This window comes from Theropithecus gelada, chromosome 6 (assembly GCF_003255815.1).
Source record: "Theropithecus gelada isolate Dixy chromosome 6, Tgel_1.0, whole genome shotgun sequence".
NCBI classification, from domain to species: domain Eukaryota; kingdom Metazoa; phylum Chordata; class Mammalia; order Primates; family Cercopithecidae; genus Theropithecus; species Theropithecus gelada.
In genome coordinates, this window is record NC_037673.1 from 173,712,090 (window position 1) to 173,724,084 (window position 11,995).

The 11,995-nt window shown below is 60.0% G+C and overlaps 1 protein-coding gene across 2 annotated transcripts; it reads left to right on the plus strand.

Moving 5' to 3' along the window:
- The first annotated feature begins 2,469 nt into the window (after window positions 1-2,469).
- Window positions 2,470-11,836, plus strand: PRR7 (proline rich 7, synaptic). 2 transcript variants are annotated; one of them, XM_025387268.1, is made up of 4 exons: window positions 2,472-2,643; window positions 9,474-9,558; window positions 10,368-11,039; window positions 11,275-11,836. In XM_025387268.1, exons 3-4 carry the CDS (start codon window positions 10,607-10,609, stop codon window positions 11,670-11,672), a joined length of 831 nt encoding a protein of 276 aa, XP_025243053.1. In that variant the 5' UTR covers window positions 2,472-2,643; window positions 9,474-9,558; window positions 10,368-10,606; the 3' UTR covers window positions 11,673-11,836. The 2 variants fall into 2 exon arrangements, with proteins under 2 accessions (XP_025243052.1, XP_025243053.1); XM_025387267.1 differs by lacking the exon at window positions 9,474-9,558 and having other exon boundaries at window positions 2,470-2,643.
- Window positions 11,837-11,995: the final 159 nt, after the last annotated feature.

Sequence of the window (11,995 nt, forward strand, 5' to 3'; positions counted from 1 at the left end):
CCCTGGCAGCTTGGAGCTTGGTCTGGTGGGGAGGCAGACAAGGGAACAGCGGGACCCAGTGTGATTGGCCCTGTGGAAGAGAGGACTCTAGCGCTGACAGGGTTGGGGGTGGGGCAGCACCAAACAAGGAGGCCCCTTGACCCGGAAGGTGTTAGAGTCGGTGCCTTCCAGGACACAGGATCAGATGCACCCAAGTACAGGAGCCAGATGGATGGTCTAGGGCTTTAGTGGTTTAGGGTGGCTGAGCATGGGAGGCCAGGGGTGGAAGCAAGGAATGACTGGAGCTGAGGTCAGTGAGAGACAGCCAGCTTTGAAAGCTGGATTAAGAGCTGGGCGCGGTGGCTCACGCCTATGATCTCAGCACTTTGGGAGGCTGAGGCGGGCAGATGACAAGGTCAGGAGATCAAGACCATCCTGGCTAACACGGTGAAACCCCGTCTCTACTAAAAAATACAAAAAATTAGCTAGGCGTGGTGGTGGGTGCCGTAGTCTCAGCTACTCGGGAGGCTGAGACAGGAGAATGGCTTGAACCCGGGAGGCGGAGCTTGCAGTGAGCTGATATTGCGCCACTGCACTCCAGCCTGGTCAATAGAGCGAGACTCCGTGTCAAAAAAAAAAAAAAGCCAGATTAAGGATCTTAGGGTTAAGGCCCAGATAGATGGGGCCTCATCTGGAAGGTGGGGGATTCCCTGAAGGGTTTTGGCTGGTTGTGTTGGGTTGTTTGCTCCAGCATCTACAAAAGCACCCCTAGTCTGTGTCCATGTGGTTTAGATGGGGCTGGGCTTGCACTCCCTCCATACACATACTCCACATGCTACCTAGAGTGAGAGAGCCAGGTGGGAATGTTACAAGTGACAGAATGGTCCTCCCACTAACTTAGAAGGTATTCAAAGGATATGGAGGAGCTTCGGGGTCTTAGTTGTGGACCCCATTCTCATCAGGGCACACCCACCAGAACTAAGATGCTAGAGCCATTTGGTTTTGCCTCTTTGAGCCCAGTTGCAAACTCAAGGAGTCTGAGTGGCCAGGCTGGATACCTGCCTGCTGTGCACTGAGGGAGGAGGGCACTTGGGTTCACAGGCTCACCAGGATGGCACCCATGGGGCAGTGATTCCCCCGTTGAAATCAGGGTGCCTGTATCCAAAGAAAAGGGAATGGCTACTGGGAGGCCACTCCCTTTGCATAAGGAATTCGTATCCTCTCCCTTAACACATAGGCACTTAGACTGGTTCACTGGTAGAGACTCAGCCCAAATGAGTCCAAAAACAATCATTCGTGGAGTTGTTTGCTTGTGTTTTGCTCAAATGATGGGGAAGGAATTGGGGTTCCCTTTCCTCCAGGGATAGATGGCAGGATATGAGCCTAGGGCTGTTGGGGTTGTCCTTGCTACCCTTTGGGGAGAGCTTGCCTGAGAGTGATGCAAACATAGAAGCACATACGTGCCTGACACCACTGCGGGAACACTTGGAAGCAACTGTGACCAAAGCTAGAATCTACCCTGGGACTTTTTTTTTTTTGAGACAGGGTCTCACTCCATCCCTTAGGCTGGAGTGCAGTGGCGTGATCTCACTCACTGCAACTTCTGCTTCCTGGGTTCAAGCGATTCTCCACAGGCGTGCGCCACCAAGCCCGGCTGCTTTTTTTTTTTTTTTTTTTTTTTTGTATTTTTTGGTAGAGACGGGGTAGAGCTCAAACCTATTTGTTTGGGGGTTCTGTCACTTGCGACCCCAAATGTTCCAGCTAATATGGTGGTGGAGGGGTTTTGGGAAAATCGCCTTAAGTGCAGTAGAGAAGTTGGACGAGAGACAGTCCAGTTAAGAGGCCGATGGACAGCCAACTTCAGAGTGGCCTCTGCAAGCTTGGACCTCGGGGTAGACAGTGGGGCGCTCTCTAGGGGTCATCTGCTCCCTGGTGGGGTCGGGGGGAGGCATGTCCACGGAGGTCAGGGCTATGGATTCGGCACTAGGTCCTCCTCCCCGTGCTGCTTGCTAGTAGGCATGTGGTGGTGCACACCTGCTGGGCACCTAGCAGGAGGGGTCATGAGTTGGTAAGGAGCCACATTAGGGTGCCTGCCTGCTCAGGGCCCCTGCCCACTGCGTGTGCGCAGCGCCTGTCAGGATGTGACAGGGACCTGGACATATGTGTGCTCTCCGAGCTGAGCTGTGTACGCGTCGGGGTTCTCGACCTCAGCTTCCTGGCTGTGCATCCAGCGTACACGACCGGTGTGGCCTGGGCTCCAGCCTAGCCTGTGGACTGGGTCGGCCGGCGCGTGCCTCCCGTGAGGGTGCCCTGGCGGGTGTGAGCCCGGCGGGCTGGAGAGCCGGGTCTCGGCGCCGCAGGTGGGTGTCCGTCCTCCCGCTCCTTCCCTCCGGGGGCAGCCTCCTCGCGGCGTGTGGCTGGGGGTGGGGGGCCCTCTGCCGGCTGCCGCGCGCGCGCACGTCGGGCTCAGCACCCGCCGTGTACGCGCCCGTGCGCGCGCCCCGCGACTCCAGCCCGGCGCTCGGAGCCGCTTTCGCTGCCACTGTCTGCTCCCCCGGGCCGCCGCCGCCGCCGCTTCCCCCCGCAGGCCCGGGGCTCTGTCCGCTGGGCCCGCGCTGCTTGCCCCGAGCCAGGAGAACGAGCTCGAGGAGGATGCCTGGGCCCGTGAGTACCGCGGCGGCTGCGGGCCGGGCGGGCACGGAGCGCGGGCGGAAGATGGTCCCAGGACTGAGCCCTTCCCCGCGGGCGGCTCTGCGCCCTGGCCCCGGGTCGCCGCCCCGGACCCCTACCCGGGCCGCCCCTCCCCCAGTCCACACAGGAGGGAGGGAGAGCGCCAGTGAGCGAGGGAGCCGGAACGGGGCGCGAGCCGCCACCAGTTCGCTTGGAAACGGTTGCCACAGCAACGGGGTTGCGCTCCCCGGCAACACGACTGCGGGGTGGCGACGCCCCCTCCCCCACCCTCCCCCTCCCCCCACGCGGGCCCACAGCTCGGGGGCGCAGGGGGAGAGGGGTGCGCAGCGGGGGCATGTCGTCCCTCTGGCCCGGCTGGGTGTGCCTGCCTCCACAGCCCATCGAGGGTGGGGGTGGGGGCGAACGGCTGTGGGCACGAGCTGGCTCCCACGTGGCTGCAGTCGTCGCAGCAGGGCTCCTGGGGTGGCTGCAAACGTGGGGGCGGCCCAGCCCCTGGGCTTGTCACGGGAGGAGGAGGCATGGAGGCTGGGGCTGGGGTCTTTGCCCATAGACCCCCCAACCATCCACCGCCGCCACCACCCCCCAGGGCCTAATCGCGCCGGCCCTGGACATGGCCTGAGCCGAGCTGGGTTCCCCAGGGGCGACGTTTCTTACCAGGGTAGAGGAGCGAAGCTTGCATCCCTCCTCACGGCCGGGGCACGTGTCAAACCGGGCATGGGCCCGCGGTGAGTCTCTGCTCCGTGTTCCTAGCCACCATTCTCCAGGGAGGGGTGGAAGCAGAGTGGGCAAGAGCAGAGGAAAGGACATTGCTGACCCAGGGAAGCTGAAGCCCAGGCCAAATGGGATCGACCCAGCCCATTGTCTGGATCACAAGTGCCCCTTTCTTGTATGAGCACAATGCCCCAACTGTACTGAGTGGCATGCAGGTTGGCCGGCAGGGAGGCCCGCGCCACATGGAGGTGCCTGGTCCTCCAGGGGAGCTCCTCTGGGAGGAGAGTGGCCTCTGACTCAGAGGAAATGACCTCTGGCTCCCCTCCCAACCTCCCCTCAGCGGGCATCATGCTGGAGAGAGAAATGGCCCTCCTGCCAGCTCTCCCAGGCCTGACTCAGCAGATGCCAGCCCCGACCGCGGGCTTCAGATCCAGGATCCCAGTGACCACAACAGCCCTTGGGTTTCCCATCTGGGGAGGCCTCCTAGAGGTGACTGACATCTGGGGCATTTGAGGCCTTGGTATAAGATGCCCTTAGATGGGTGGTGCCCTGGAAGTCAGGCCTGAGTCTCCTGCAGGCAGGGGCGCCTGGGGAATGACTCACAGGTAGCTTTCATTCCCTTCCTGCTCTGTGAGAGCTGTGTTGAGTGCTCTGCATCCATTATCTCCTAATTTTTTTACAACAGTTGCTCAAGGTAAGTTTATTATCCCCATTTTAGAGATGAAGACTCTAAAGGGAGGCTCAGGGAGGTGAGTGACTTGCCCAAGGTCATACTAGCAGTAAGTGGCAGAGCTGAGTCCACTAGTGCAGGCTTCTCTGCGGGCAGAGCTCCTCTCTGCCTGCCATCTAACTTCTCTTGTAACCCTGGCAGAAGAGAACAGTAGAGCCTTCTAGAGGAGCATTCTTAACCTTCCTTCACTTTCCTCCAGTGAGGACATTCCCCATCTTTCAGGTCTTGGTACATTTTTCCTTCTTCCAGCAAAATCAGCCAAATTCTTGCTCCCCCAGATGCATTATAGGATGGGGCTAGCTTTCTTCCTCCCTTCTTCACTTCCTCCCTGCCTCCATTTTCTCCCTCTGGGTGAGACCAAGCAGCAAAGGGCTGCCTCAGTCCCCTGGGAAAACCCCAAGCCCTGACCCTAGGCTCATGGGCTCCGGGGCCTGCTCAGCTTGCAGTCTTGGCTGTGGGAGAGAAAATTTAGCAAAGATGGGCCCGTGCAGTGCTGCTGCCTGTGGGTGCTCAGTCTAGCTCCAGGCATTGGAAACCCAAATGCTTCCAAGGATCAGGGGGGAAATGGAATGAGTGAGGCGGGCCAGGGAGCCGCTCAGCTCCAATCTTTGTCACTGTGTGAAATGGTATGACCTGACTGTCCAATTTTCAAGATGAACCAGAAATCTAGACCTTTATATAAAATCTCCTGGATTTTTAAATGTTGGCAATTAATCAGAATGTTTTTAAAAATGGATTGTGAGCATGGATTGTTTTTAAAACATGTCTGTGAACTGTGTCCAACCTAAGGGTCCTGTGTCTGAGACCTCTGGCCTGTGGGAAAGGGACAGCAGTTTTTGCTGGGCCACCTGCAGGGGCTGCTTTCTGTATTTGAGCCTCTTGAGGCTGCAGGGTGATCCCTCATCAGAGGGAGTTCTGTTCTCCCCTCGGCACCCTTGTCCTACTGCTGAAGAAACTCCAGCTCAGGTATGGGAGTAGCCAGGATGGGATCACATGGCTCAGTGAGGGCGGAAGCCAAATATGAGCTCAGGGCTACCCCTCGGCACCCTGCATGTTACCCAGGCTGCCTCCCACCAGGGTATCACCATCATGCCCATGTGGCCTCCTCCCCTGGAGGGTCAGATCATTATTTCTATGCTAGCTGCGGGGATGAAGGCACAGAGAGCCGCAGGCTGAGGTTTCAGTGGAGGAACCTGGTCTCTGAAAACCCTGCCCTGAAGAGGGCCGGAGCTGTAGACACTGGCCTGAGTGAGGGCTCTCCACCTACAGGCCCGCCGAGGCCTCAGTCTCTGTGGTCCTATTTGTAGTTTCCCAAGCCCTGGCTTCCTGGCTTGGTGTCAGGGTTAGGTCATCTACCTGCAAGCAAGGGTGCCACTCAGTACCCTGGCCTAGGTGGAGGGCCGTTTTGGCCAGCTCCAAGCCTGACTGACTGGGAGTGGAGACAAGTCCTGTCAAGTCGTCTCTGGCCTCAGTTCCTCTGTGTTGGTGTGGGAGGGGTGTAAGGGTGTTACCAGTGGCTCCCTGAAATGCCCTTCCTGCCGGGACCAGGGACTTTGTCATCACCTGAGCTTCACATCACCTGGCTATGGAGACCTGAGCTGGACCCACTCCTTGAGCCTACATCCTTGTCTGTAGAGAGAACAGTAGCCACCTCCTGGCTTTTCCTTAGATAACTAGCATAGAGACCAGTAGTGGACCTGGCATGTGCAAGGCACACAGGACAGGCTGTCAGTCTGTCCTGCCCCCTAGCCCTCACCCTCTGCTCTGCGTTCCTGTCCCTTCCCTTGAAGACCAGCAGCTCTAGCCTCCAATCCAGGTGGGACCCAGCGCCCCTGCTGCCCGGGATTTCCCATCCCTGCCCCCCAGAACCCTGGTGTGTGGCTCCGTACAGCCTTTTCCTTTGATTCATGTAGCCGCATGGGTTCTCCACTTGCTTATAAACCACCCTGCCAAGCGAGGGCTGGGTGATGGCTTTTCTCTCTGTGACATTTTGGTGAATGGCTGACATTTCGCAGGAATGAATTGGACACAGACCCAGCCCTTAAGGTACTCCCGGTCCCACAGCTAAAAGACCAAACACGTAACGAGCCCTCCAGCCTCTCCTTCCATAGGTGGTTCTTGAGCTGCTTACTGGGTGCCAGCTGGTAAGACCGATGGTGCTGGACCCTGGCCGCCCCGGAACATCCTGGTATCATTGGGCTTCCCATCCCTGAGGGGTGAGGTGGCTCAGGTGAGCCCAAGAGGCCTTGGCAGGAGCTCATCCAAGAGGCCAGCACCTAGGTCAGTGGTTCTCAGAGTGTGTTCCCCGGCTCTGCAGTACCAGCATCTGCTGGGAATTTGTGAAAAGCAAACTCGGGCCCCATCCTAGACCTACTGAATCCAGCACTGGGAGCGGAGCCCAACACTGTGTTAACAGCCTCCACGTGGTTCTGATGCTTGCTTAAGTTTGAGAGGCCCGGATCTAAGCCATGTTAAATGTTAAATGCTAGATTGGCTCCTGAGGCAGCGTGGTGTTATGAAGAGTGACTAGGCTGGGCAGGGGCACAGCACAGTGGCAAGCATGGTGATGGGGGCCAGGGGAGAGACGATGTTGGCCTGGCCAAGGCAGTGGCAGGAGGACCAAAGGAAGTGGACAGATGCCACCCTGCAGAGGATGCGGTGGATGGAAGGAATGGTAGGCTCTTTGCTGAGATAAAGGACCCAGTGGCAGATCTTTGGTGCTTTGGTGTGTAAGGCTGAAGTGTAGGGTTCTTTGTGCAGAGGGCAGTGTGGGAGGTGCCCACAGCAATGCAGCCAGGCCCTGGTTCTGTGTGCCCTTGGGTGTCATTTCATCTCCTTGAGCCAAGTGTTCCCATCTGCCAAATGACAAGAATGCTAGCCTGCTTCGAAGAGGGTGGTGCCCAGCTCTCAGGCAGGGAGCACCCTGGGGACACACACATCTCTGTATCCTCAGCTCAGAAGCCACCTTCAGAGCTAATGTTTGTTGGCACCTCCACACCCTTGGCATGGATTAGCTTCATCTTCACTGATGAGGAAACTGAAGCAACTTGGAGGTTAAGAAACTCACTAAGGCGGCCGGGTGCGGTGGCTCAAGCCTGTAATCCCAGCACTTTGGGAGGCCGAGACGGGCGGATCACGAGGTCAGGAGATCGAGACCATCCTGGCTAACCCGGTGAAACCCCGTCTCTACTAAAAAATACAAAAAACTAGCCGGGCGAGGTGGCGGGCGCCTGTAGTCCCAGCTACTTGGGAGGCTGAGGCAGGAGAATGGCGTAAACCCGGGAGGCGGAGCTTGCAGTGAGCTGAGATCCGGCCACTGCACTCCAGCCTGGGCGACAGAGCGAGACTCCGTCTCAAAAGAAAAAAAAAGAAACTCACCAAGGGTCTTGCTTTCATCCCCCTGCCGTGCTCCCAGTGAGTGTGTGGCCCAAGAAAACATGCAGAGCGATATGGTTCAAAAACACTACAGATAAATCAAGATGGAACCCTAAAACATGTTCAAATAACCTTCAAGAAAGTAGGAAAAGAGAAACAGGAAACAAACAGAACATGAGTAATAAAATGATAAAATGGCAGACCAGTCTGTCTGCAGGGCATCGTTCCTAGCACCTGAATGTGTTGGGTGGGTAGGAGGAGGCAGGTATGTGCTACTACCAGTCTGGAGCAGTGTGGACAGTGGAGGGAGTGACTGGGAGAAGCAGGCTGCAGGCAGGGTCTGAGTCTGAAAGGCTCCCAGACAAGGGCAAGAGCTCACATAGGAAAGGAGCAGTAAGGGGGCATGCTTTTTTCAGGAGGCTTTGCAAAGTCTGGCCTGGTCAGGTAGAGCATTTTGAAAGGTCTGAATGAACCTCTGATGTTTATGTATTGAGCACCTATGGTCGGTTAGTGAGAGTCTACTGAGCACCTGGGAGGGAGGCGTCAGACAGGATTCCAGTCCCGTGGGCCTGCTGTGACACTGCCAAGGGGATAGTGTTCAGCGTCAAATCCCCACCCACTCTACCTGGGGGCAGAGCCAGGCTGGGGCCATGGGGCTAGCTATGTGACCTTAAGCAAGTGCCTTCCTCTTGCTCTTTGGCCCAAAGTTGCCTAGTCTATAAAATGCAGCTATGATGGCACCCAGCAGGTCCTGGGCATGGCCTGCCCTGTCTGGCCTAATGCCCTACCTGCTGAGCTGGGTGCCCTCAGGGCACAGACCCTGTCTTTTGTCTCTTGCTAACCTGGAGCTGCCATTACATCTCCCCTTCATCCTGTAGCTCTTTCTCATGCTGCTGTTCCACAGCAGCGTCGGGCTGGTGATCAGGCATGCCAGGGCCCTGGTGGGAAGGGATGGGAATGCACATTTTGGCTGCTAGCTGGCCTGTCTGCCCAGTGCCCCCATGGCTGCCACTTACATCTGGCTTATCACATAGGGAGTGTTTTGACAGAGTTTGGATTCAGACTCAGGCTAAATCCTAGCTCCTCCCCTTCTGAGCTGTGTAACCTGGGGCAAGTCATTTCCCTCTCTGAGCCTATCTCCCTGTCTATCAAATGGGCACAACCAGCATGGACAAGGTGGTGTTGAGAGGATTCTGTGTGGTCCTTGAAAGATATTTGTAATGCAGCTAAACCCCATCACCTCCAGCCCCAGGGTTACCTTTTCTGACCCGGAGCTGTTCCTGCCTGGCAGGCCAGGGGGACCTCTAGTTAGTGCCAGTTTCCTCAGAGCATTCCTGATGGCTCAGGAAAAGAATAACAGATGTAATTAACTCCCAGTGACTGGCAGCATCGTGTTTTTATCTGGGCTGCGTCACCATGGCAGCCTCATGGCAGGGTTGTCGAGGGGGCGGGCAGAGCTATGGTTCCTGCCATTGTCTGTTCTGGAACGCAGGCCCAGGAGAAGGGGACCGGCACGGGCACCAAGTGGCACGTGGCTGAAGGCAGCCATGGAGTCAGGGGCCATCTGGGGAGAAGTGTGGGGTGGCCCATGGCCTGGCTTCCCCCCAGCTTGGGGCTCAGGCTCCCTGTGGCTCTCAAAGCAGAGTGTGTGTGCGCCTTGGGCGTGCTGAGGGTAGGAGGGTCTGTGGGGCTCCTGGAAGAGGCCCACAAAGTAGCCCAGGCAGCACTACCCCCCACCCCACCCAGGCTAGGGTTTTGTGGCCAGGCCTGGGTTCAAATTATGCTTCCACCACCTGCCATCTACACAGCCAGTTTTCCCCAACTGCTCATCTGTAAAATAGGAATCATTCCAGTTACCCGAAGGCTTTCGTTCAAACCTGTGTGTATAAGGCATTCAGGAAAGGCTCAGTTCTGTTCTGTGGGGGCGGTGAGCAGTCACCTGCCACCTTTCACTCAGAGTCAGGGCTCCCTCCTACCTCCCTCTTAGGGTGCAAGGTTCCCCCTCTCGCCTGCGTTTGTGGAGGGGAGGAAGCGGAACTAGAGATGCCCATCTGGCGTGAGTGCAGGACCAGGTGGGTACGACAGACTAGCTTCCGACCCTCATCTACTTTTCCTCCCCTCCGCGAGAGGGAGAGGGAGACGGCGGCCTGGAGACAGAGGCAGAGCCAAGTGGGGCTGTGCAAGGGTAGGAGGTGGGGAAGCGGAGCTGGAGCAGGCAGGGCGCCTGGAGGAAAGGAAGAGAGAGACTGGCCCACGCTCGGCGCAGCGCGCTAGGCGCAAAGGCAGGGCCGGTGGCATGCAGTACTGGCACGCATTACCAGTCGGAGCCACCCGCCTGAGCCCTACAATGGGAGCGGCGGAGACCCGGAGGGCACGGTGCAGGGCCAGTTGTTCCGGGCTTTGGGCAGCCAGGGGCTACCAGGCGTCTGTACAGGGCGCCGGGTGGCTGTCTGTGGGGCTCCAGGAGATATACCACCCTTTCCCCGCCGCACAGCAACCGCGTCGAGACGCCTCTTCAGGGACCTGGTGCGCACAGGCTCCTGAAACCTTTTCGCAGCTGGGGTACCTTTGCCCTAGGGACTGTGGATGGCGAATCTCTCGTCCGAGCTGGAGTCCGGCCTTCGCGCGCCCCCTGCTGGCCCGCCTCGGCTCCCCTCGGCGCCCGGGCTCCGCGGCGGCGGCCGGGGCTCAGATCGGGGAAACCCTACCGGGGAAACCTCGAGGCGTGACGTCATCCTCCTCGGTGACGTCACCGGCCCCCCGGGGAGAGCGGGGTTCCCACGGAGAAGGCTTTCCCCGGACTGCGCAGGGCGCGGGCGGGGGCCGGGAAGTCGTTGGGGGCCGCGGCGCGCCTTCACTGCGCCCCGTGTCTGCCCCACAGGTCCCGCGCGGCCCCGGGTGAGGCACGCCCGCGCGCCCGCCGGCGCCATGGGAAGGAGCGGGCGCCGCTGCTGTCCCCCGCCGGCGCGCGCACGACTTGAGACCTGCCACGGGCAGCCCCCGGCCGCGGGTCCCCGAGTGACGCTGGCGGCACCTGAGAGTGTGGCGCGGGCCCGGGGCCACGCAGAGGAGCCCAGTGTCCAGTGAAGCGGCTGAGGACCCGCCGCCCGTGCCGCCGCCATGGTGATGTCCCAGGGCACCTACACGTTCCTCACGTGCTTCGCCGGCTTTTGGCTCATCTGGGGTCTCATCGTCCTGCTCTGCTGCTTCTGCAGCTTCCTGCGCCGCCGCCTCAAACGGCGCCAGGAGGAGCGACTGCGCGAGCAGAACCTGCGCGCCCTAGAGCTGGAGCCCCTCGAACTCGAGGGCAGTCTGGCCGGGAGCCCCCCGGGTCTGGCGCCGCCGCAGCCACCGCCGCACCGCAGTCGCCTGGAGGCGCCGGCGCACGCGCACTCGCATCCGCACGTGCACGTGCACCCGCTGCTGCACCACGGGCCCGCGCAGCCGCACGCGCACCCGCATCCACACCCACACTCGCACCACCACGCGCTCCCGCACCCGCCGCCTCCGCACCTGTCGGTGCCGCCACGGCCCTGGAGCTACCCGCGCCAAGGTGAGTACCGACCTCCGCCAGGGGGCGATCCGGGCCGCCGGGAGTGGGCGGGCGTTGGAGGGCTCGCTGCTTACCCGCGGGGTTTCCACCCGCAGCCTCCGGGAGAACACGGGCAGCGGCGGGCTCGGGCTGGGGCTGGGGCTGGAGCTGGGGCGCGGGCGGCCCCTGGCTGGGGCTTCTGCGAGAGGCTGGGAACCGGCGGCCTCACCCCCTCCGACCGCCTCCCACTCCGCAGCGGAATCGGACATGTCCAAGCCACCGTGTTACGAAGAGGCGGTGCTGATGGCCGAGCCGCCGCCGCCCTACAGCGAGGTGCTCACGGACACGCGCGGCCTCTACCGCAAGATCGTCACGCCCTTCCTGAGCCGCCGCGACAGCGCGGAAAAACAGGAGCAGCCGCCTCCCAGCTACAAGCCGCTCTTCCTGGACCGGGGCTACAACTCCGCGCTGCACCTGCCCAGCGCCCCTCGGCCCGCGCCGCCCTGCCCAGCCCTCTGCCTGCAGGCCGACCGTGGCCGCCGGGTCTTCCCCAGCTGGACCGACTCAGAGCTCAGCAGCCGCGAGCCACTGGAGCACGGAGCTTGGCGTCTGCCGGTCTCCATCCCCTTGTTCGGGAGGACTACAGCCGTATAGAGGGGCGCCCGGCGCCCCGGGCCCCACCGGCGGACTCCTGGCCTGACTGCGGGGCTTTTTAAATGCTTCCCTGGACTGCGGGGAGGGGCGGGGGGAGGGAGGGATTTCTTATCCCGTTTGTTACATTTTGAGGATAATAAAGGTGTGTGATCTGGTTTGGTACATGCGGAGGGTGCACCCGCTGCTTTCGCCCAGGGTTCTGGTGACCAGACAAGCCGGGACCTTGGCAGGACGGACCCTGAACGTGCGTTTCCGCCACAATAGAGCCTAAGTTAGGTACAGAACTGAGATCAACCTTCTCAATTCCAGGCGGCTTCCCCTGG

Excerpts from the sequence above, each read along its gene's own strand:
- PRR7 (XM_025387267.1), top strand. The coding sequence starts at position 10,607 with ATGGTGATGTCCCAGGGCACCTACACGTTCCTCACGTGCTTCGCCGGC. Across the intron at positions 11,040-11,274 it reads CTGGAGCTACCCGCGCCAAG|CGGAATCGGACATGTCCAAG; the intron begins GTGAGTACCGAC and ends CCCACTCCGCAG.